Genomic DNA, 26,540 nt, shown 5'->3' with positions numbered 1-26,540 from the left:
TTTGGAAGTCTCTGAATGATTCACATAGCTACCTACAAGGTGGTGGCTCCCACTTCTCATGGAATGCCCCCCACCCCAGGAGGAAATTCTTGTCACCATGACATTCAGACTGATTAAAAAAAAAAAAAGAAAATCAGGGGAGGGCAATTGTTGTCCATGCAAGTTTCAATTTTCCCAAATATTTTGGTATCTAGTAATGCACTGCTGAACTTAAAGATGGCAATCATTACACAATATACCTTAAGAAAACTGCTTTTCAGTCCATATCTGAACTGGTTCTCAGAAATCCACAGAAAACTTGGACAAGTCAGGAAGAAAGGGTGGAGAGAAAAGCGGGAAGTCTACTCATGTAGGAAGAAAATACCTTGGAAATTACCTTGGAAGCCAACACACAGAAGAGGTTCACATAGACTTTGCTAAATCCAGTGATGCATGAGGAATGATTGTTTTTTTTCTTACAGATCACCAACGATCAAAAGGCATTGCCACCCAAGTGACTTGAGATCAGAGTATACTTCATTTGCAATTGCCTGGATAGATGAACCCTGACCAAAATAATGACTGAAGCAATTCTACACAAACATGGTTTCAGGATTTAGAGTGCCTTTTCCTATGTAATGTAAACTCTCTGTAACAGACACAAGCTAATCCAAAAGTAGTACTTTAAATCCTGAAGAATCGTATCCACATCCAAATATTATTATGGCAAATCTGCAGAGGTATCATTATAACAAAGCAGTTTGGACCACATGTTGTACCACAGAGGCAAGCCATGATTTGATCCCCTGCTGCAGTGCAGAACGTGCTGTCAGTAGATGGCAGTATGAAGCATATTATTGGTCGAGAAGATGAGTTTGTCAACCCTCGAAGAGACGAGCTCTTTGCTGGGCACCTGCAAAAAGGTCTACTCCGTAGTAATTACGCAGTCTTAGCTTTATTATCAGGGTACAGTCTAGAGAGACTAAATGCAGTCTGATTTATTACAGGTATTAAAGGTATGTTTACTGATTTTTCAGAAAGAAAACTTAACATAAATATAATGTCTGCTATGACTGACTCTGAAAAAGAGGACTGCTGACAACATAAGTCAGAAGCAAGAGAGCCGTACAAGCGGATATATCTAACCTAAAGTGAATCTAGTCAGCTCAGACCCAAACACAGAAAGTGGTTCCAGTTTTCATTTTCAAAATTTTATCCAGGGTTTGCTCAGTTGTCCACGATTTCTCACCTTCCTAAGTGCATACACTCAGAAAATATAAAGTCACTTCTCTGTCAAACTAAGAGCCCAACAGTTGTGATTAAGAAATTTGTGATTAAGCTTTGTGAAAGTTGCCCAGCATTTGTGATTAAGAAATGACCTGCTCCACACATGCACTTCACCCTGCCTCAGGCTTAGACCACATATAACTTGTCTGAAGTTCAGACTGAAGGAACAAGGTGTACTGTGCAACTCCGAGCAGGACAGGAGGCTTTTTCCTGAGGTTTTGCCCTCAAAGGGCAAAATTCCTCAACAATTCACCCCAAAATCTCAGTTTGAGGGAGGTATGCAGGCAACTGATCATGCATCGGTTGCCAGAACCTCTTCCTCCCTACCCATCCTGCCCCACTCTTTTCAATGACAAAGCTAGACTTTTTCCAATATGAGATTTTTCGAAGACGAAAAGTAAAAGCCTAGGCAGCAGTCAATACTTCTTGCTACAATGCACTCAGAGAAAGCATCCAAGAATAACAACCACTGGCTTCTTAATACACTTTACTAATCAAAGTCTATCGAGTTTGTACCACCAAACGTAACTGCTCTAACTGCAGCTCCTCCCATTCTAGACAGGTTTAAAAATAAATATTACTGAGCTCAGAACAGAGTTCAGTTACAGTGATTATGTAGGAGAAAAGAATAAACCCTCAGAAGCAACCAGAAGGGAGAAAGGTGGGAAGAATTAACTTGAAAACCTCAGCGAGCATTCCTTCTGTACTTTCAACAGTGGACTGGAGCCATACTTTACAAAACTTATTTTGCTTTACTCAGTTGCCAAGTAAATTGAAGCTAATAGCCTTCATTAATGATGATATACGTTAAGATGTATCCACTCTGTAATTACTGTACATCAGCAGATTGGTCCTCTGCAATGTTAATTTTAGTCATGAAAAGGACGGCCTACAGCTCACCGGTTCATTATTAAAAGGAAGAACATCAGTTTGTTTATATTAATAGTCCTACACAGAAGAATTGGTTTATATAGCCTTATTTAGATTATATATGACAGCAAACTTGAATGAACACTTGGTATATCGTATATATCTTCTAAACTAGCAGTAAATGAATACAAAAGACTAGCTACTTTAAAACTGTCTTGTTATCCTGAATCTGAAAATTTAATAAGCCAAAACACTAAAAGCATTCAGAACACTAATTCAGCTTTCTCTTCAGCTTTATAAACAGTTCCAGCCAATTATCTGTTAAAAATAAGCATTTCCATAACTTTTTTGATATATCAGTCACAGAATAGTCCATTTATATCACATCATCTGATGATTTCTTAAACAAGCAACATGATTGCACAATGCCTAACGGATAGCGCGGTATTGCACAAAGGCGACATTATTTTGCAATATTTTTAAAATACTTGTTCTACTGAGATGCACAGAACACTGTGCTGGCATACTACCCATGACAGCTCACGTTCAAGAGAACTCACTAAAGGTACATGCAACCAAACCTGATTAAGGGGAAGACAAAGACTGAGAAAGAAAGATTTGGGGGACGGAAAGGAGAAAAGAGTCCGAAATCATTACTTCAAACAGTAAAAATGGACAAGATGGCAAGAATGACATTAATTCTTGAAGGTGTGCTAGCAGACAGATTAACCAAGAATGAAATGGTTCCATACTGGTTAAAAGGGAAAAAACCCAATCAATCAAACATACTGCAGTACAATTCCATCTTAGTCCGAGTCTTCAGAAAATAAGGGTTAGCAAAAATTTAAGTGAACGTAAGTCTCAGAAAACAGACTTTCAGAATAAATAACCTAGATAACTCTGTTCTGAAACAAGTTCTATTTCAAGATTAAGTTATTTTAAAGAGGTATAAAAGTGTCAGAAAAAATAAATGAAAAAGGTATTATTGTTGAGTGAAATAATTCAATAGAATTGCTTTCAACTGAAGTTTTCTTTCCTATTTTTGGAGAGAGATTGAAGAATTTTTTGGCTTTAGGCACCATTTTTATTTGGGAATGTGAGGAAGTGTATTTACTTCTGAATTGGACTGAAAACTAATCCTATAATGCCACTGTTTTTGCAGAACTCAAAAGACCACATACTGCCTACAAAGATTTCAAATCAGTTTAAGCACAAAATCCAGCTTGATTTTCAGAAATTCAAGAAAGCCAGTATCTCTGGTTTGTGGAGGCTCTTGCAGTACAGTAAGCAGAGCTACAGCTGTAACTACAATTATAGTTGTAACAGATTTAAGTATTCAAAACTAAGGCCCTCTAAATATCTACAAAAGCCCTTAAGTCAATTCATTACTGATACAGTAAGTGACAACACTTGTGTTTGGCAGACAGTGCAACTGGGAGTCCTGACAAATCTAATTAACAGCACATCAGGGGCACTTCGTTTATCCTTTATATACAGTGCCAATAGTGAGTGTATAATGAGAAAAGGAGCTTAAACATTAGTGGGACTTCACTAATTGGTCACCAAGTCCTGAATAAGCCAGGCTTCATATATAATTATTGAAGTTCAAGTGTCTGACACAAGCGTATCCAAAAACACTTAATGAAGATACTAAGTCACTTCTAAACTACATAAATAAAAATAAGGCACAAAAGAGAAAAGAAATAGACAACAGAAATACACAACTCTGATTTTCTTGAACTGCTTGCCATTTGTATACCCCTAGTCCAAAATATCTCAACTGTTTAAATAACTATCTTCTAAAAAAAGTTACAGAAGTGTGAAACATAATGTAGTGTCTCTATTACATTAAACAATACAAATACTTCAAATATATGTAGGCATTCCAGTAACCTTATATATACAAATATTTGTATATACAATAAATGTTGCCAGCAAATTACAACTACAAGAGAAGGTTTTACAAAATCCAAGTTAAAGAAGTTAAAGAAGAAAGAGCAGCTTTATATATTTGTTCATTTACATTCATTAAATCAGTAAAAAGATCCTTAACTTCAGAATTCTAGAGATAACTGACCTGCATTATAAACTGATATCCACAAGAGTAAATGCCACCATATCCCCCAAGATGGCAAAAGAGGTGACCTGAACTGTGTAACTGGCTGCACATGGAAACACATATATCCCAACACACATACCCCATGTATCCTGGCTTCCTCAAAATCCTACAAGGAAACAGTAGTTCTAAACATACGCTGAAAATAGACAGATTCAGAGTATTTCAGAAGGAAAAAGGCAATCCAAAGTCTCAAGCACCTCACCAAAATCTGACTTGTGAAAGCTCCATGATACTCTGTGACAGCACCTTGAATCTTTCTCCTGGCAAGTCCAGCAGAGGAAAACAGGCTATCTTCAAAGGCAGGGGGCCAGACGGGATTTTTCCTTCTCAAGACAGAAAGGGGTAAGACTTCTGCTAACAATTCGTTTCCAACTGGTAGATGTTGGTCAGTAGTATCTTGCTTCTGTGTTGGAAGCTCACTAGGAGCCAAACAACTAGAGCTTACAAACATCATTTTGCAAGATTCTGCCACGCCAGTTTCCCAACCTTTGCCAATTCTGCTGCATACCCTCCTGCGTGATACCGTCCTGCTCACGCTTTGGCATTTCTGTATGAGATTAGGGACGCACAATCTACATTGTGGCTGCAGGGACACACAGGCACTCCAAAACACACAGTGCAAACACCACAATAAATTTCATTAGCAGCAGTCCCGTTTTGAGATAATGCTGCATCCATACAAAGAGGTCACTGCAATAGTATAAGCCTGGTTATCAAGACAAGGGTACACTTGCAAAGAAGGAATTTCAAACTCATGTCTATCAACAAAACACAATATATCACAGGACTGAACAACCAATGGCACCACCTATCAACATCCCTTATGTTTTATCTTAGCTGTCTGGCTCAGTTCCATGCATTCTGCAAACAGCTGTGTAAGATACTCTATAGCATCACTTGAATCAGCTGAAGTAGGTATATGCAGCATACCAGAAGCACTGCTCCAGTGACATCTCACCAATGACCCCACGTAGGGAGTCCTTCTGTTGTTCCCAGGACTTTATCTTGATTGCCAAGGGTCAAGGAATCCAAAGAATGGGTGCCTGGGGTGGCTTTGCCACTGTCTTTTTAATGCTCTTACCCCAGGAAAGGAAGATGAAAAGGTTGGGTCATTATCATGAAGAAAGTAGTCCTCAGTGGTAGCTGCTACAAGTCTACCAATCAAGCTTCCTCTTTCATTTAGTGAAGGACCTTCATAAAAAATAACAGCTGTAGCCACATACCATAATGTAGAGCTGTGCAGAGGTAACACAAACTGGGTCATATATTTAATAAATTCAATGAAAATTTTACAGTATGCTCTGTGAGAGTTCTTACCCTCTCTTATAAAATACTGTTTTATTATTTTCATTATTAAATGAAAAACATCGGACAATTGACTACAGAACACTCCTTAATTTATAGCTTATCTAGAAAGCTACTTTGGTAATAAAGCACATGAACATTAAGACCTTCAATGCAAAATGCTTTTTTCCTGCACAGTGTGTTAACATTTTCCATCAAGAATTTTACATACAAGATTCTTGGAATATGACACAAACAAAATAATCCAAGACTACCAGTAGCATATATCCGCAATAGATAATAGTTATTAAAATGGTAATGCTTGAATAGCATTTTCCTAAACCATTTTAATAGTATTCTTAAGTAACCCTAAGTTGTTAATAATGTTTTACTGTCTTCTGTCTATAAAACATAAAAATACATTATATTTGTTAATAGTATTAGATTAATATACTTGAATATAATTATATTAAATTACTGTAAAACATATCTATAAATGGTCACAAGTGGTGTCCTCCAGGGCTCTGTGTTGGAGCCTGTTTAATATCTTCATCAATGATCTGGACAAAGGGATTGAGTGCACCCTCAGTCAGTTTGCAGATGACACCAAGTTGTGTGGGAGTGTTGATCTGCTGGAGGGTAGGAAGGCTTTGCAGAGGGACCTGGACAGGCTGGATCGATGGGCCGAGGTCAATTGTATGAGGTTTAACAAGGCCAAGTGCAAGGTCCTGCACTTGGGCCACAGCAACCCCATGCAACACTACAGGCTTGGGGAAGAGTGGCTGAAAAGCTGCCTGGCAGAGAAGGACCTGGGGGTGTTGGTCGACAGCCGCCTGAATATGAGCCAGCAGTGTGCCCAGGTGGCCAAGAAAGCCAATGGCATCCTGGCTTGTATCAAAAATAGCATGGCCAGCAGGACTAGGGAAGTGATCATGCCCCTGTACTCGGCACTGGTGAGGCTGCATCTCGAATGCTGTGTTCAGTTTTGGGCCCTTCACTACAAGAGAGACATTGAGGGGCTGGAGCGTGTCCAGAGAAGGCAACGAAGCTGGGGAAGGGTCTGGAGCACAAGGCTGATGGGGAGCGGCTGAGGGACCTGGGGTTGTTTAGCCTGGAGAAAAAGAAGCTGAGGGGAGACCTTATCGCTCTCTACAACTGCCTGAAAGGAGGTTGTAGAGAGGTGGGGGTCGGTCTCTTCTCCCAGGTAACAAGTGATAGGATGAGAGGAAATGGTCTCAAGTTGTGCCAGGGGAGGTTTAGACTGGATATTAGGAAATTTTTCTTCACTGAAAGGGTTATCAAGAATTGGAACAGGCTGCCCAGGGAAGTGGTTGAGTCACCATCCCTGGAGGTATTTAAAGGACGTTTGGATGAGGTGCTTAGGGACATGGTGTAGTGGTGGTCTTGGTAGTGTTAGGTTTATGGTTGGACTCGATGATCTTAAAGGTCTTTTCCAACCTATACGATTCTGTGATTCTGTGAAATATAACCATACTGTTTATCAATGGAACCAGCTTTTGCTGAAAAATGTGTGTGAAAACACTTATTTTATAATCTGCATTTCATATCTATTCCTTCTGCTAAAATATGAATACAGACTGTATCCATTGGGTACACTACCCAATATTTCAGAGCAGCTAAGAATTAAGTCAGCTTGAGCACGCAGATTACCCATTAAAAAAAAAACCAACCAAAACAAAACCAAAAAAACCAACCACAGATATAATACACTAGCTTACACTAGCTGGTGTATGATTTTACTGAAACCATAAGTAAGACTGAGAAGAAACTCAGCAAAGATGAGCATAACATTTCAGACTTTTAACCTCAAAAATATGAAAACATTTGTCTGGGAACTAAGCCTCTTAAACTGAAATAGAAAAGCTTATTTTTTACAGGGGTAGGAAGAATTATTGAAAAATACGCAGTACTTCTTATTACTCAGTATTTCTATCACATTTATTTTGACAAGTCAGGAATAAGCACACATAATTTAAAATTAAACCAGATTGATTTGTATTATTTTCCTTCCTAGTCTTTCCTCATTTATGATGGTGTTAGTTGGCAACACTGTACATATATATTACTATAGTATGACTATACACTATTTTCAAGAAACACATACGATCTCATTACTGAATTTTTTAAAACATGGTTAAAATACAAGTACACCAACTTGCAGAATTAAAACAATTTATAGGGCTTATTTTTCTCAAATTCACGAAAATAAAAACCTCCAGTTTTAAGTTGAGACATTCTCACTGCATTGCAGTGAACTGTACATACACGATCAATCAGCTACCGTTTCTCAGCTGAGGAATTAAATCTTATTAAAAATTTAAATAGATTACTTAAACTTGTTTTACCATGCTTTTACTGAATTATGTCATCACTTAATGAAACACCTTCATAACATTTGCCAAAAGACATTATCTGTGTAATGGCATGTGCCAGGACCAAACCTCCATAGCGGGTTCAGACAAGGTGCTCCAGCCTTGGATAGGCACTAGTTTCCAGTTCCTCCTGGCACAGCAACTGCCCTTCTTCTCTAGGGCTCACAAAATGTGATGGTTTCATATGAAGATACTGACTGACAGGAGTTCCTAGCACGGCAGAAAGTGAACGCAGCTTGCAGCAATGCTGAATGTCAATTTTGGTATCACTGATCTAGATATTCCTTGGGTAAGTCCTGTGACTACTCCCAGGAAACTGAAGGCAATGATAATTTCCAGGATCTCAGAGGAAGCAGTGCTTAAAGTGTCTGCAGGCTTCAGGTTTTGATGGCACCAATTAATGCCCGATTTTGATGTTTACAAAGAAATGAACACACCTCTTGAGCAAAACTGGGTATGGATGTACTGACTGAACTCTGCTACAGTGGTAAAAGTTCATGCATTCGATCTAAGGGGGGAGAGTGGACATGTGAATGCTTAGGATATTGTATTTATTAAGATACAGCCCATGCACTCGTAACTCAGAAATTTCTATGTTCTACCAGCATCACATGAGGCTATCATAATCAACTGTCTTATGGGATAGTAACAAACAGAAATCTGTTTGTAAACTGAAATTAAAGAACTGTATTTCATTGCAGCCTAACGGTAATTCCACTCTTCCATCCGCACTGTTTCAAGCGCACAGAGGGTAACGTGGCTATCTAGATACCATTCCTATCTTTCAGTCTTCTCACCTAGTAACAAAAAAAGAAACAAACTCTACTTCAAAATATTTCACTGATGGAATTTTTTTCTTAAGTCTAAAAAAAACCTAAGAGACTTTGGGAAGAGGGGATGACCCATCAGTTATTTAAGCTACAAAGAGCAACATTTTTTTTTCACATGTTCTTTACATTTAAGCAAATTAAAAACAGCTTAACAACTTATGTTAAGTTGCTCATATAGTTCAAAACAAACATTTTTTCCCCCCAATTTCTTCCTACACACCAAGAAAACAATCACTAAAATAATTAACAAAGATTCTTGCATAAGATGGTAATAAATTTTTTTGTCAGTAAGATGTTTAACATTTTATGGCGGTACTTTCTGAAACCAAAAAACCCCGTACAAAATGTAGAACACTATTCTGAATAGACTGTGCAGATGAATTTTCACCACACAGCATTATCAATGCCTTGTATCAGACAAATTCTATAAACTCTAAACATAAGATGTCCTTTAGGAAGTTGTGTAGATAAATAAGCAAGTTTGCCATTTTCCAGCAGTAGTGTGGAAACATATTTTAGACACGTACTGATGTAGAACAGACAATAAAACATGAAGAATTATTTCGTAAGTGACACATAATATTGAAGTTACTTGGGAAAGAAAACCCACAAGTTCTGCGCTAAATTTCCTGTCAAAAGCATCTGGTTCACACTGTAAGCAAAACAAAACCGTACATGGATCTGTCTATAACTCCCTCTGCTGTTCCCTCACTCTGCCTGAAAAGACCAGAAAAGCTCATCTTGCAGATTGTTTCTAATACTGCCTTGGAAGGTCATCTATTGTTCTTAAGACCTCCTTTTCACATCTCAGGACTAACTAGGTCACGGCCACTGCCATGCTCCACTTCATCTCTGACTTCATTCTAAAACCACAGACCTCCCCACCCTTCTCCTTTAATGCCATTCACAAAAATCACAGGCCCTGAATGAATTTACTCCTTGAAAGCCAGCTGCATGAGTTTTAACTCCTTCCCTGTTTATTTATACCCAGTCCAAGACTTGTCAGTATATGCCTGAAACGAAGTTAGTAACTCAGGATGTTGGAAATTTGAGATTACTAACTTTGCCACAAGTATAAAAGCAGACTTTGGAACCATTTGTATTTCTTTGCCAGAATGACACCTGCTCAGTTCTTCTCCATTCAAGGGGGGTATATATCTATATAGATCGATCGATCAATCGATCTATCTATCTGTCTTTCCCCATTCAAGGAGAATACTGCATGCATTTTCAGCAGGAATTACCTGTTCCCAGACTTCAACCTAACCACTGTACATACCTGCAGCTTATTTCTAGTATTTTATATATTAACATGAGTTTAGCTACTATTTTTTTTTTTAAATACCACATTTTTTGGTTATGAAGGCATTACCCACAGAGTTAAAATACCTAAACACTCTCAGTTGGCCTCTTATTCCTGCGACCGTTCCTTAGTACTTTATCTATGTCAAGCGGCCGCTTAGAGCAAGAGTTTCACAAAGAATTTATATGGAATTAACAGGAATCACTTAATTTGTGTAAAGACAGCTTTTTGTACTATACTGAGAAAGAAAGCTTAAAAGATTAAATAAAAAATATCTAAACAAATTGGTCCCCAAAGCCTCCTGCTGTTTGCTGCTACGGTCCACAGTTGACTCTAGTGCCAACATTTACAGCCTTTACTACCACCTTTCAGTAAGATTAGTTAACTCCAATGATATATTTATAACAGAAAAACTAACTACCTGAGACAACACAAAACTTCTCAAATTAGGCCATAGTTGTTATTGCTCAATAAATGCTTTTAAAATGGTGTATATCCATAGGATCTATAGTGACAAGTGCTTTATAAAAAAACCAAACAAACCAGCCACCCATACAAACCAACAACAAATCAAGAGTCTTCAAATGAAGAGTCTATCCTTCAACCCTAAAATCCTCTATAAAAATGTCAGTTTTATATAGAGGAATATATCAAATACAATTTAAGTTCAACATGAATTCATTTTTTGTAACATGTTCCAGACCAGTCATTTATGTGCATACTGTACATATATTTACAAATGTAATTATCCTCTACAGATCACCTCACTGTACAAGTGGTTCGGTGTTACACACATGTAAATAACACACAGGGCCTACTAACCTCCCAGAATTCTAAAGTAACAATACCTTCCATGCCAGTGCTGCCGCTGTTTTTGATAGACACCGTCTACTGTATCAGATGCTTCAGTTCTTAAATTCATACACACCAGGAACAGACATGAGACTGACAAATACATTTAATCTGAGCACTAAGGCTGCAGCAAAGTTGATAAAACAAATAGCTTTTGCTGAAAGGAGCTGTCTCCCTTTTCCAGAAGCTGGAAAAGACAGCACTTCTTCTGTCACTTTAGGGAATTAATCTTCCAGAAAATTAAACTAGATCTTGGCACGATCAGAAAAGCAGCAGAGAAAACACGAGGCAGGAAGGTGGTTACATACAGCCCGGACAGAGAAAGGTACGGAAAAACCTGGACCCTTCAATGGCTTCTTGCCATTAGATCAATGTGAAATCAAAGGTTACACATACACAGGGTAAGTCTACTTAGCCACAAAGAGTAAATAGCAAAAAAAAGAGATCTCCCCATGCTAAGTTAATGCTTTCTGGTTTTACAAAGGAGACAAATCCATGTTTAATTACTGCATTATATCTTAAAAACAACTGTTGTTTGAAAGTACCTGGTTAACACAAAGTCTATTACAGAATGAAGCCAATCATTTGTAGTATTACACTGTAACAGAGGTGAGACATTTCTGTTGTAAGACAACACAGTGAGATAAAGAGATGAGAGGAAGAAGGTATGTATGATCTACAGAATGATTTCCACCTGCACCTACAGCTGCCATCAGGCATGCTGTTGTGACTGTAGCTGCGCTGGATGAAGTTGCCACCCCACTTCATCTCCATTTGCTCATTACCTTCAAATCTTCCAGCATAACTGCATGTTTAGTCACTTCCTAACCCAGTTCTGTCAAAATGATTCCCGTTAGAAAATCTGTGTTTCAGCTTAACTCAGATTATTTTTGACAGAACTTGTTTAGCGGATGACTATAAATGCAAGTACCAGAAGATCTGAGAACATTGTAACCTTTAGAGCTAGGAGAGGAAATAGCAATGAGCAAGTAGAGACAGCTAGCCCTTTTCCATGGTTATATTGCTGCAAGAGAAGCGCATTAATCAGACATACAGGTCTGATTTGTCAGCCTGCCTAATCAGTGAAAGCTGTATATCAAGGCTGGCATCTTTAAAGAAAATAGACAAATAAATCCAGATACTACTTATTTTACTGCTTAAAATGTCAGGCTGGGGTTAAGTGTTCAAAAATTCAAATAATTTGTTATAATTACCTGGAATTCTGTTGTATAATGACAGAAACAAACAGATGCTATTCAAAAGATATTTAAAAATGTGATATTTCTGTGGAGTTAAGGGATAAATACCAACCTCACCTTCTTATCTCAAATTTTCGTAACAAGACCTGAAAAATTACTTAATTGCTTTCTACGTATTACTGACATGAACAAACAGTATCTGTGTTTTTACTTGTTACATGGTAAAAGAAGTGGAAAAACTACCACCAAAATGCAGCATCACATCACCATCATGTAATACACAACATTAACAGGAACAGTACTTGATATATAGATCACCTTACCTTTTATTAACAGGCTTCTCATCCTTGTCATAGGGTCTTATGAACCATTTTCCAATTCTTACAAAGTTTTTATCCATCAAGCACCTAGAAAACAATTACAGCAACAATTACTAGTTACATCTTAAAATGTAATTAAAAGCAGTCTTTGAAGAGAGTAAATCTAAGGGATTAAACAGCTGAATTTCCATCATATTGAAATCAACTTTGTAGCTTTTGGGTTCCATGTAACTTTGCCACTTTCTATTTTCCCACACTAGCCAGAGAACCACTGTCCAATCTCATGATGCTGTCACTGATGCTGATCTTCACATATGCATTTTCCCCTCATCTCTGACAGAATCTTTTCCGCTCCACGCTACTCTTCTTGCTGAATGATCTATCATCCCATTTTTCAAACTCCTCTTCTTGAACAACGATAATTCATAGCGCTGATTCTTTTCTAGACAGTGTTTCTCTCAGACTTCGTGATAAAGAATATACATTCCTCTACTTGTGGCATGTAAATGGCATAGTACAGTATATGAATGACAGGAAACTGTATTAACCAAATAATAACAATGAACCATTTTTCCTTCACATAAGCCACAGCGTGATTTCAGGTGTTGAGACTTCCATAATTACTGTTTCCTCAGAAAACCTCACTCCAACAAACATACTCCCACGTCACTAAATTTAGAGCAGTAAGCTACCTATTTTCTGGGGTTCCTCTAGAAGTGCACAATTTCTTTATACAAACTGTATATTCTGTGGCTTTAAAAAAACCAAACAGTGAGGATGCAAAGCGATCGATAACCAATTTACATTAACCAGTTAAGGAGTGCTTGATGCCTTTCTAAGTCCACCTGTACAGATGAATCACACTAGCAATATGCCAACACAATTTAAGTATGCTTCATACGTTAAACATGCAGTTGAACATATTGCCCAGGGGATCACACACAGAAATTTGCTATGAAGGAATATTTTTCAGTAAGGTAAATATTTATGTTTCAAAAATTCATAAAAACCGGTCATTTGTTGCTAAGCGGTTTATTTATGATTACAAGCAATATACAAGCTTTCCCTATACATTTCGTGTCCAATCAGTATTTCTTTATTTAGATGGAAGAACTATACTTCTCCATTCTTCAAAATTTTCCAATAGTTTATTTCTATAGCAGTTGCTAGAGATTAGCCAAAAAAACCCAAAAAAATTGAAATCACATGAAACCTTCTGGGAAAGTACATCCTGCAAGGTTTAGAAAAACTGTGTGATCTGTACTTCAAAAGCATACCTAGAAGACATTGATAGGAAATGGACGACAGACAGCCTAGATACTAATATGCTCCTAATTCTTCTGTATAAACTTGGCAGGGTTTTCCAAAGTTAAAGCTAGGCCGAAGAAAATTCTAACAGCACATTCTCAATTAAAGCAAAAAGAATCAGCTCAGTTGAATATACCAGTATCTTAAACAGAACATGAAAGCTAAACCAGCAGAGATCTAAAGACACTGCTCTTGTGCTGGTGGGAAAAAAAAAGTATGCTTCAGTAACTGTTTCCCTAGGAAATGTTTGCTATCAGAGAAAGTCTGTCAGTGTCAGCGTGCTTTATACAAACAAAAGGAAGTCTGTGAAGTTTATTTTCTTTAGGGATCTGATGTAATCTGTACTAGCAAAAAATATAATAAACTCTCCCCCATCACACACACACTGCAATGCCACATCATCATGTCTCAGTGGCAGGTTTAACTGCCTCAAACTAATGCTACTTTCCTAGATAGAAGTCTTCATGGGTAGACTTGGCCTTAAAAATCAGCCAACCCTCACATGCTTAACTAAATCACAGGTTATTTAAGGTATAATCCCCTATGAAATGGGAAACACGACTGCAGAAGCATGGATCTCAAAGATTCGGCCGAGTGAACAATTAATGACAGTACAGCATTATTTTTGCTGTATAAGCACTCAGTGGTACCTAGTCTTTAACAGTAAGCTCTAACAATGAACTTGCGTAAAAAAAAGAAGCTGGTCATAAAATCCCAAATGAGTATACACTTAAAAGCAGTTATTTAATCATATGAGATAAGGACATAAAATACTCTGAACTCCTTGGCTCATTTCTCTCGTTAAGGCTGAGTGATATTTTCTTCCTAAGCAGTACAGCTGTTAGCGCATTTCACTGTCACTTGACCTCTCATATTTCTGATTTTTCTATTAAAAAAAATGACCTGACAAGGGCACACCAGCGATTATGAAATAATACCATAATATTTTGAGTATTATTTCCTCAGATCTTCTAAAGTTTTCTAAATTGCCAATTAACATAAACTTCTGATCGCTAATTTGGGTGCTGAGGAAACAAAAAACAGAACATAAACAGTTGTGTAAATACCCTTTTTCTTGCCCTTCCCAGGGTTAACTTAAACACCTCTCCCCCCTTCTTCCTAGTCACAGCTTTCCATACATGCACTGCAGGTTTCACTCAGTGCCTCCCACCCCCTGGGTGAGGCAAGGGGTGGAGGAGGAGCTGGGGGTCACCTACTCCAGGGTTCTTCCTGCCGCCATTTGCTTTCCACCACCAGGTTTTCCTGCCACAATAGTTTTTCATGCCCCTTCTCCAGCAGTGCCGCGTTCTTCCTTGACCACGGCCGAGCCGTGCTGCTGTGGGCTCCTCTGCCTGGCGGGAGATTTGCTGTGTGACACAGCCGGCTGGAACCGGTTCTGAGCAGCACGTGGCAGATGGCGGCCTCCTCCCCCCCGCCTCCCCTCCCAGAGGCTGGCGCGCCCGATGGGAGGTGAATTCCCCCCAGCTGGAGCTGGTCAGAATGACCGACCTGCCCTGCTAAGAAAATTACATCTTGGTGGGACACAAGAGGTTTCTGAGAGAAGAAAATCTGTCCTTCGCGAGCTGCAAAATAAACCAACAAACCCACACAAAACTTCAAGCACAGGCAACAGCCCTATCACTTTCTGATAAGATCAAAAAGAAATTCCAAGACTTCTTTTTTATTAATCAAGCTTTTCCTAAACACAGGATAAAATGGGTCTTTAAAGAGTTATTTCTCTTTTTGATAAAGCCTACACACTTACTGCTATTATTTTAAATGAAAGAATTATGATGCTAACTTAAGATTTGATATGGCAAACAAAAAAAGCCCAAAAGCATATAACCTAAAATAAACTCAGCTATCATACTGTAAAAATGAGGTAGCTAATTGGACAGATATTTGGTAAACCACCATCCTAAGTCACCTCGACAACTGTTTCCTTAAAAGACCTCTAAAGTAAGGCGGCTCCTGAAGGCGTGCCTCCGCGGCAGCTCCAACGGCCGGGCAGGTTAGCAGAGTTTGCCAGCTCCGGAGCAAGGCCCGGAGCTGCTGTCGGCACGCGGCGGGACTCTCATCTCCGAGGGCAAGAGGCCGAGGCCGCGGCACGAGTCAGACCAGCTTAGGGTGACAGGAAACGAGGCTTTCAGCAAACACCTGAGGTGTGTCAACCAACTGTATTTCAAAGACTATTGCTGAAAGAAAGAGCTCTGAAGACTTTTCGGTCACAGCTGGACAGAAGAATTCTGCTAACTCTGCCAACTGATTTCAACTAAGTTTTTTGGTGTTTTTTTTTGGTGGTTTTTTTTTTTTTTTTTTTTTTTTTTTTTTAATTTATGAAAAAATTTACTTCACAAGCTTAAAAAAGATCCAGTGAATAAAAATATCCACTAGGAGTCATAATTAAAAGTCAGTTGGCTGCATATCACAGATTAACAAACACATATAAAATTATTTTCCCCTTTTATACTGCAAAGCTACAAAAGCACTAGTGAACATTCTAGACTGGGAATTTCATTTTTATACTTTTATTCACTCAAAGTAGTCTATTACTTATGTAAAAATCCTCTAAAAAGACTGATGAGATAGAAAATAGGGGATGCAACACCCAGTCCTTGCGCTTCTGTACACGCACATAGGCAGCCACTCAAACGGCCCTTGCGAGCAGATGTGGACAGGTAACTAACAGTCAAGGGGACTGCTACTACACTCACGGAAACACAACCTCCGGAACATAATGCAAACCTGATTACTAGTAAGTCTACATCAAAGCAAATAGGATACTAAATGAGGCAAGATAAAAGTATTTTCAATTAGCTTATTTTCTGAAAGAAAAAATATTCAGTGCTACATTCTGCAAAATTACTGTAACACAAAGGTACACGAGAGGTGCATTATATTTTTTGTTGTTATTATTATGAATTCAGAAAAAGTGGGAATAGCCTAATGACACTTAATTCTGAGATCTCAGAATTTGTACAACGAACTGAAATATAATACAGGAAGGTGACAATGACCTGAAGAACTGCAGTAACAGAGAAGGAATAAAATGAAGTAGTCCAAGATGCGATGCCATACACTGAAGGCCTAATAACAAGATAATCTTCAGTAAGCTTAAGAGTTGGCAGCTGGATTAAGAAGAAAAAGCCATAAGCGTATTAACTAATCACAGAATAACTTTGCAGTCAAGTCATATATATGTGTGTGTACCTATTGTGTGTGTGTGTGTGTATATATATATATATATATATATATATATATGATCAAGACAAAAGAAAACAATGCTAGGATACATTAGGCCTGTCAGAGCCAGGAACTGTTAAACTTCACCCTGAATATTGTGCACAAATTTAGTCAAATTGTAACGTGCACATAACTAGGATGATTGGAAGAACAGAGTTAAGATCTTTTAATGTTATCTGTTAAGATATATACTATTTAACCTCATCAAAGGGGTTTGGAGGTCAGATACAATTATTCTCTGTAAGCACCTCAAGAAGGTGAAAACTTTTTTTTTTTCTTTTGAAACAGCTCCCCAACAAGAATGCAAGCAGAAATATATGTTGACATTATTCTTTGTATGAGCGTTTAGGCTGCACAGCACTTTATGATACATTACCAGAGCCAACGACTTAAGAGATCCATCTCTATCCTGTGTCTCTTGCACTAAAGTTCTACCTCTAAAAAAATGCGGTTTAAGATCAGTAATAATATAAATGGTCTGTAGGTACCTTGCATTATTTTAAATATCAAAATGAAATATTTGAGTGCAACAGAGTTTTTCTTACCTTTCCAGAAGATTATGAATTGCTTTGAAGAGCAGGGTCCTACACTCATAGGAAAGTCCATTCTCCCACAATCCTTCTTCCACCACTACAAAAACATAAAATGTCAACATGCTCAGAATACGGAAATACAAACATTTATACGAAAATAACTCCAACAGCTTTAATTTTCAACAGGAGCATGTTTCATGAAACCGTTTCAACTATCATCTATATTGCCAAAGGAGCTTTAATCTTTACTTGCTGAAGACACCAACTTTGAATTTAAAAAAAACACAAAAGCATAAAACCAAAACATGTTTGTTCGTAGCATTCAATATTTAAGCAGGGGGGTGAGGAATTCATGATCATTCTTTGCCATGACTGCCGAGAGATCCTTTAGAACTTAACCGCAGACGCAGACAATCAAGAAACAAAGTGAATCATTAAAGGTGTGAAATCAATTTGCATAACAAACAACATTAAACAACTACCCTGAACCTCTCACTGTCACACTCAAGTCAAATTCCTCCATTGTACTGACTTAAACTATTGCACTTTAAGCACTACACTGCACATATATGAAATACACAGTAGTTTTTTATTCCAAACTGCTGAGATTTTAGAGAGTTAAAAAAAAAAAAATCTATTAATCTCTCACAGTGGAGTGCAGCATGAACTAGTCACCTGAATGAGTACCTGAAGGATATACAAACCTCAAAAATATCTGCTCTCCTTACTCCATTGCTTTTGGATGCTAAAACTACCAAGAGTAAAACTATTTTTGGTATGCCTGTACCAGATTCTAAATCTTATTCAGCCCAAAGATGCAATCTGAGCTGCAGAGTAAAAACAGATGATTAAATAACTCTGTCAAGGAGTAAGAATTTGTTAATTGTCTGAGTTCTGTCATTTCAATTTTACAGGAATACTCTGCAGATCTTTAGAAATGCAAACATAAAATTCTACAGCATGTTAAGAACTGAATACTTAACACCCCTCCTTGGCCAATTTAAAGGATGAAACCTTCCAACAGCATGTCTGTCATGCAGAGATTATTATCTAAGTTTACTATTTTTATTATAGTTTACTCTACAATCATGTTTCAAGTAAAGCTTCTAAGGAGTTTCTGCTGTATGAAAAATACTAATATTGCCAGCAGTCTTCAGCTACAGCTTCAAAGCCTCAAAACCCAGCATTGTTCGTTATTCTGCTGCTTCTCCCAGTAACCCTAAGTCATATAACCTCAAACAAGAAAAGGCACATTTTTTGAATGTGTAATGTTGTGATATGCTAATATTGCTAACACAGCCTCTCTCCTTTAACAGAATGAAAAAGCCAGGGTTTTAGTACCTAAATCACCTTATCGAATAGCACAGTTACTTCCTCAGAAGAATGAAAAAGCACTTGGGCTTTTGGGCACAAGCATGAGACAAATATCTTTCCCTGTAAAACCATTAGAGGCCCCTTTAAAGCTTGCAAAACCTTACAGACACAGAGTATGTAATGCGCCATAGCCGTTTACTAGACAGAACTTCACATGGTCTCAGATTTCATGTTTAAAACAGTATTCTTAACAAACTTCAGGATCTCCACGCATTTTCAGAACTACTGATGTATAAATTCTATATAGTTCAGAACTACTGAAGCCTAAGAAACTGCAAGACGGGTACAGTCTTGCACTTAAAAGCTACACGATTCTCAAATACGTAAACAGTTCTATATTACAGTACGAGAGAGATCACACCTGAGTTCACCTCTATGAAAACTCCATATTTGAATAAAAATTCAAATTTTGACAGTGTCATAAAGTTGACAGAATCTGTAAAAGTCAAAAGAAATTCACTATTACACGGCACTGAGCTCTTCTTGAGTTTCACCCTAATCCTATCAGAGTGCCCGTGCCAGAAGCCAGTACTGTCCCTGCATTAACAACTTCATGCAAAATGGGAGAGACAAGAATCTGTTCCACGATTTTACAGGAAACTTCTCACAGCCAGTTCCGATATCCTCAACTGTAACTCACTATCTACTCCCAAGTATGCACAACAAACTAATGGGACCCATTTAAAGAACAGCTTGTATCATCTCTCAAAACTGTTTTCTGCAAGTATAATTTTGCCACTGACTCCAGAAGACATAAGATCAGATCATACTGCTTTACCCTGTTTATAAGGTAATATTCTATAGAGTTGGAATAATTTTAATACCAAATTCTTTAGGTACTGGACATTACCTGTATTCTTTTGCCCTGCTTAGCTGTGACTGGCACAGCTCCTCTTTGGGCTATACCATCCTATGAGTCTTCCACAAACTGAGACCCCTGTCCCCAGGACTGGCGTGCCATGAAAGGCCTATGCAGCCCAGCAGAAGGGACTGAAAACGAGGGAATGGAAATTGGCAGCACTCTCCCTCTCCTCCTCCACACAGTAACACAGCTGTATCCATGGTTATCCTGCACTCAGGAGAAGGAACGGCTATGTGAGGGAATGTGTCCCAAAGCCCAGGAAGAGCAGGAAAAAGCAATGTTAACCTCGCGGTGGAGGTAAGTCCCTAGGGTCAATTCTACCAATGAGATCAGGCTGGCTGAGGAGCAGCAATTGAGTGGGACAGGGAAAAAGGGAAAGTCTGAAGTGGTATCATCCCTCAATATTCTAATTTTCCAAAGTGGCTTTTTTTATTACTTGGCATTCACATAAATTATATATGAAATGGAAACAAAATTATTTCTCTATTAAAATTTAACTCTAAACATATCACAAGACATCTTCATAACCATTTTCCTATAATAAATAATGCCTTTGATTCCCAGATATATTAATGCACTATACTTACTGTAATTACCTCTAATACTTCTTTATCCTACTTAAAATGTTCATCTCACAACTGACAGTAAGTACATATGCCTGTTGCAGTAAAAATGAGGAGAAAAAAAAATTAGAACTGCATTTCACTTCCTCTCTGCTCTTTGGCTTCCTGATCCAGTCTCCAAAATAAAAGCTTAAATAACTGGAGCAAGTTACACCTTCAAGATGCAAACGGTGACCAGTAACAAAACTTGGCAAAACACTAGAGATTAGACTATCCCTGTAAATTGCAAAGTCCCTCACACCGTAACAATGTAAGCAGATTTTAGATTTGGAATAATATTTTAAACTCCTGATAGAAGACTGACTAGGAAATAATTGTTGCTCTCTGTCTGTCTACACCACGATTTAGAACGGTTTTAACACTCAATGCTTTCAACTCAAGCCCTCATCAGCCTTTCAGTGCTGCCTGACAGCATTTTCAGGCACACAGCTAACAGAAAGCAGGTGCTGCACAGGTTCAGAAACATACTTAGGCCAAGCACCTATATCCTGTCCTGAAGGTATTTTCTGTTACTCTAGTTGAAATATTTCTCTTTAGAGGCAACAAATTTGACACTATACAACAGCTGTGAAAGCCATCTTCAAAAAAGAAAACTTCTAGGGGAAGAGTCAAGTAAAGACTGAATTTTAGTAAGAGAAAGAGTACAACAGAGCAGGCAACTACTTTTTCCTCCACGGAAGTCAGAGAGGAGACGAGAGTTTTGGAGAGGCAGCAGAGCAGATGGGACAAGACTATGGGTCACCACTTCCCAGGACCCGGGTAGACAAAGCCATCGCTAATCTGAGCTGTTGTTTGTGGCAATCCCATTTTGAGTAGGACGTCAGACTGGATGACCTCCAGGAGTCCAAGCTCCTTCTCACCTGTGTGATCTGTCAGACCTACTGATCCTCTGCTGTGACAGATTTATACAGATAGGTATCTATCTCTCTCCCTATCTGTGTATATATGTATTTATCTGTATACACTAACTACATTATCTAAGCACATGCATTCCAGAGTAGTCAAGGATGACAACTGGGAGCAGCATTTACTTTCTTGTAAAACAGGCAGTTCATCCCCTTCTCGCTGTTTGTCCTGCAATAGACGGATAACTTTACCACTACATTTCTCACCAAAATAAGCAACTTCTATGTGTGGGGGGTGGTTTTTGTTTGTTTTTTTTAAATGAAATCACCTCTCAAAATAAACAACTAAGACTATTAATACTCCGTCTCTAAAAATCTGGATTCTCAGAAAAAAAAAAAAATTCAAGATAAGGTCACATCATCTCTGCCATTAACTGTAATTCTATAAACTGCTTAGTTGAGATAGTCTAACTGCCCTTACTATAACATTCTTGGTATATGCTCTTTAAATCCAGTGGAGGTAGAGAGCAGTAAAGAAGCATATGGATCCAAAAAAAAAGTGTGAAATTTTTAGTAGCTTTCAAAAGGGGGGGGAGGGGGAAGGAGGAAAAAAAAAAAAAAAAAAAAGACTTGACATAGCCAGTTTTGTACAAAAATATTCTCTTCATTTCCTGAAGAGGCATCATTGTTTCAATCTTTAAGATTTAAGAAAGTGAAAATATAAATAGTCACTAAAATTTTCATGGAAAGTTAATAAAACACCATACAATGGCAAAAAATAATTCTGTGTAAGCTGACAGGGCACTGTGTAGTAAAAATAAAAGTTACTGTTACAGCTAATATGCCTATTACCATTATCCAACGTACAAGTGTGTACAGGAATAAAGTAAAAAAAACTTTTGGTTATAACACCTGAAAAAGAATACAATGCAGTGTTTTTCAATTGCAAACAAATCTTCCACAGAGAAAATACTTATTTTCTCATTGCCAAGATATTATTAGCAGAAAATCCAAAAAGCAAAAAGGTATATTTGACACGTATCGTAACGGATTATGACTGAGGTGCTAAATCTCACTGCTAGTCTCCATACAGAATGGGAATTAGTCGATAGCCTTCACATATAAAGTTAAGTTTTTTACAATTTTGTTTTCATAGGTTCAAAAAATGAACAGAACATTTGTGCTGATTTTTAAGTTTATCCTTGCAGATTGGATGTTAAAAGAATTAAAGGCAACTACAATAATTTAGACTTACACTGGAGATTTGTCATTTAAACACACATTAATGAGCAGCTTAGTTGGCTTGGGGTCTTTTTTTATTTTCAAGTCAGAGATATTAAGGTCTTCAAAGTGTCCAATGATTTTTATGAAGCCAGCCATGTTCTCAAAAAAAAGAACCATTATAAAAATTTCAAGGAGAGAAGTCACAGCAAAATATCAAAGCAAATACTTCAATAATTTTAGTCTCCCAGCAGAGTTACTGGAAAGATAATAAGATCTCTGTTCTGCTTCAGTGACCAAACTGACATATTTTACTTAAAAGAAATATAGGAAGGAAGGAGAGAAAGCAAGTTGAGACTGTGTCGGCATTGCAGAGATAGTTATACCTTTAAGAAATTCAGCCACCCACATTTTAATAATTCAGGTCACACTGCCTTATGCAGTTTAAAAGTAGAATTAGTTTCAAAGAATACATATTTCCTCAGAGCTATGTTACATATTTCCTTTTAATGTATCATATTGCAGCAACAGCTGAAATGAACGTCTAGACATCAAAAACAGTCTTTATTCCCACCTACTGCTTTTTTACCTCAGGCATCAAAACTAATGAAACCTATTATCCAGAACACTGACTTCAGTTACCACATTGGCCACTGCAAATACGAAAAAACACTCTGGGACAGGACCAGTTATTCAGCCATTAAAATTACTGAAAATCAATTTCTTGCTGCACACTGCAGAAATGCTGATAGATTAAAGCAAGACACATGGGACAAGGAGATTACTTCGCGGGAAGATTAGTATGTCAAACTGCTGAGGAAGGGGAGTTGCTCAGCTACTCAGGATGCGTATTCAGAGCAGTATATGTTCCTTCTTACTCTTTGATATTTTGGCTCCTCATTACCATGAAATATGAAGAATGTGCGTTTTTTCCCTGTGTAGATACAGTTTTTAAAAACACACGGCCAAATAACTTGAACAAAATCAGAAATTCAGTCACTAAAAGCAAGCATTTAATTTTTCAGTTTAATTTTTATTAATGTGCCCTTAAAACAATATTTCAAAGGCCAACTAGCATTTTGAAGCATCATTTCTTCTAAAAAATTGAGTTAAAAGAGTAACAAAGCAACGCAATGGTACATTAATTCTGAAAAACTATATTATACCCATAAAAATCCAATTAAACACAATGCTATTGATCGATCATTGTTATACTGCCATTGATCACCTTGTAAAATCTGCGTTTGAAGTCATTAGTGATTAAATTGACTTATTACTGAATCAGATTCAACTCACTTAGAGATCTAATTTCCTTGCACTGGTTATGATTGTAGGGAAATTGTACTGCTTACTCTTACAGTACTGAGAATTCATCTTGGCTCTCTGTCTCCCAAGTCAACTCATCAGCCAAAAAAGAGCCAATACAGAAGAAATGCTCACCAGAATGATCCATTTGTGTTAATCTATTTGCAAACAGAGCTTCCATGAAGTGCTGAGAATATGTGCTGTACATGCACACAAGCATTTGCAATCAGTGTCCTACCAAGGTATCCATAACAGCACGAGTTCTGCACCACACTTCCAGGGAAATCAGAATATTAATGAAGACTATTGCTGAAGACTGCTGTTCAGACACGACCCAATTTTGCATTTCAATGGGCCACAATTTTCTATATAAAAACTCACACTTTCAAGCAGAGTTGACCATGAAACTAAAATTGTTGCACTTCAGAAAGATAAATAAAACCTTCAAAGGCAACAGCTGTTGAATATCACAGGAATACCACGACGCTTTAATTGTTGCGCATTGAAATAGAAATTAGCATAATAGCTATTTATTGAAAAACAGATGGTAGGTAACTATCTGCACTTAGATTATGTTAGCACTACTTAAAGTATTACTTTTATTGCTTCCTCACTCCCAGTAGGTACAAAATTGTTTTTATAAAATATACATTAAATGTTACATTCCTTCCCTCTTCCTGGCCCATACTCTCACATTCCTCCACTCCTGCACAAGCTCTTTCGCCTTTCCATTGTAACACACCACAATGCAGATCTTTACAGCGACATTTTCTCAGTATCATGGTTAACTATGCAACATTTCAAAGGGCACTAGGAACAAATTGGTCACACAAAGTATGTAATCACGTCTGGTTCTTTAGAAGTTCACTTCAAAATATTCCAAAAATCCAGGGGTAATATCTAACTTCCCCAAAACCAAAATTATTAACTATGAAATCAGTATAAACATTTCTGTGCAATTATAGCTCAAATCTGCTTTCTATGTAGGAATGCATAACTAGCTATGCCAGAGAGCTAAGCAGCTTGCTTCAGAGATGTAAGAGATTCCAAATGAAATAGCTAAGTTTGCTGTGTGGTTTTTGCTTTGAATGCCTTTTACAATCACCAGCTCTGTCCCAAAAAAAGAGCAGAAGGAACACAAATACGGCACGATTTTTATGCGGTTTACACTGCTTCCTAAAGTAAAGCGGGAAGTTGTTTGCCATGTGAAACCTGCTCTCACGTGCCAGAAAGTTCCCCCCAAATCCCTGATTTACACTGTTTCATTTGTCCCACCGTATATTTGTGTTAAGCAGTTTTATTTTCAAGCTACTTTATATTTCTTTGCAGAGGTATTTCCTCTAGATGAAAAGCATTAACCTGACCATAGCGAAAATGGACTAAAAGTTTGGAGAGATTCTCACCCTCTTCCTCTAAGGCGTTCAGGGCTAAGGATGCCACTAAGAAAGAAGCACTTTAAGTTTCCTCCTGGGAGTTTCTAGCATTTCCTCCCACAGTTCTGCACTCTTCACTTTCCGTTACATCTCGTTTCCCTCCTCAACTCTGTGGTATAAGGGCATTAAAAAAATAGTTTCTCAGAAGAACATAAAAGTAACCCAAAAAATTTGAAGGAAAAAAAGATTTTTAAAAGTATTACTATGCTTTCCTAATCCCAGGAAACAATCTCTACTCTCCAAACTTGATTTGTTCTCTTCTTTCCCCTTCCAAATCTCCAAGTTTTCTTCGTTTCCTCCCATTTTCACTGACCACCTAGGACTTACAGCCAGGGCAACCCTCATTGCACACAGCAGCTGCAACCCCCCCACTTCTGCCTTTTGATCTTTCTAGGTTCAAAGAAACTAAAGCTACTGAATTATATCTACATCAGTAAGATCTTCCTCTCTGCATCAGTAAGATCTTCCTCTCTGCACTGATAATGCAATGAGAATGTGGGCTTTTATTTTTCTTCTCTAAAGATAAATGTTGCTTTTCATCAATAGCACGTTGAGCCTATTTCCCCATCCCCTACAGTCGCGGAGCTCTGTTGGAGGTAACAGAATGTACGAGGGCAGCAAGTCTCTAAAGAGAAATTAGAGCAAGTTCAGCCATCACCAGAGTAACACAAGGCTTGTTCTTAGGAAAAATACAGTTCGTATTAATCCATACTTGGAAAGCAAAAGGAACCAAAAGTCTTTTCTCATTTATAAAGTATGCAAGACGTCATTCTTGAAATACAGACGGATCGTTTTGGAAAGTGGTACCAGGACGCTTTCTTCCCTCTTCTTGAACGCAGGTTTGCCTTAAAAACAATCGCACAGCTCAAAACAGACGATTCCATTTTAAAATGCAATTCTGATGAGCCAAGTCCCTGAAAAGCCTTCCACTCACCACTCCAACAGTTGGCCGTCACTCCTGCGCCAGCCCTGGTGAGTAATCCCTGCAGCGGGAGGGGAAAGCAGGGCGCTCAGCGGCGGGCCCTGTGCGCCCCCCCGCAGCCGGCATTTCTGCGCTTGCTACAATCATCCTAAAGAGCATTTTACAGGAGGCTTAGCCCTGGCTAAGGGCACTCTGCAGCGTGACCAAGAGAACATGGAAACACGATTCATTAGACATGCCTGGAGTGATAACAATGGAACCGCTTCTTGCTGCCTTTCATTTCTTACATTTCGTGGAGGCTAATGCATTCGCATTACACAACAAGCACATTTACAGACAGGAAGAAATATAATCATCTTTAATAAAGCCATCTTCTTTTTATTATTATTTGCTGCTTTACAATATGCTTGCAGGCTGCCACAGTTTCTAGCTGAT

General features: G+C 38.0%; 1 protein-coding gene across 1 annotated transcript in view; it reads right to left on the bottom strand.

Annotated features, from left to right (window-relative positions):
• MED13L (mediator complex subunit 13L) overlaps positions 1–26,540 on the bottom strand; it is a 209,478-nt gene that overhangs the window by 93,363 nt on the left and 89,575 nt on the right. Inside the window, exons 3-4 of the mRNA XM_075516647.1 lie at positions 17,533–17,617; positions 12,440–12,523 (exon numbers count right to left, since the gene is read on the bottom strand). Of these exons, the coding sequence (XP_075372762.1) occupies positions 12,440–12,523; positions 17,533–17,617 (169 nt within the window). The remainder of the gene's footprint in view (positions 1–12,439; positions 12,524–17,532; positions 17,618–26,540) is intronic.

Source organism: Mycteria americana, chromosome 13 (genome assembly GCF_035582795.1).
Source record: "Mycteria americana isolate JAX WOST 10 ecotype Jacksonville Zoo and Gardens chromosome 13, USCA_MyAme_1.0, whole genome shotgun sequence".
Taxonomy (NCBI): domain Eukaryota; kingdom Metazoa; phylum Chordata; class Aves; order Ciconiiformes; family Ciconiidae; genus Mycteria; species Mycteria americana.
This window is presented reverse-complemented; position numbering and strand designations above follow the sequence as displayed.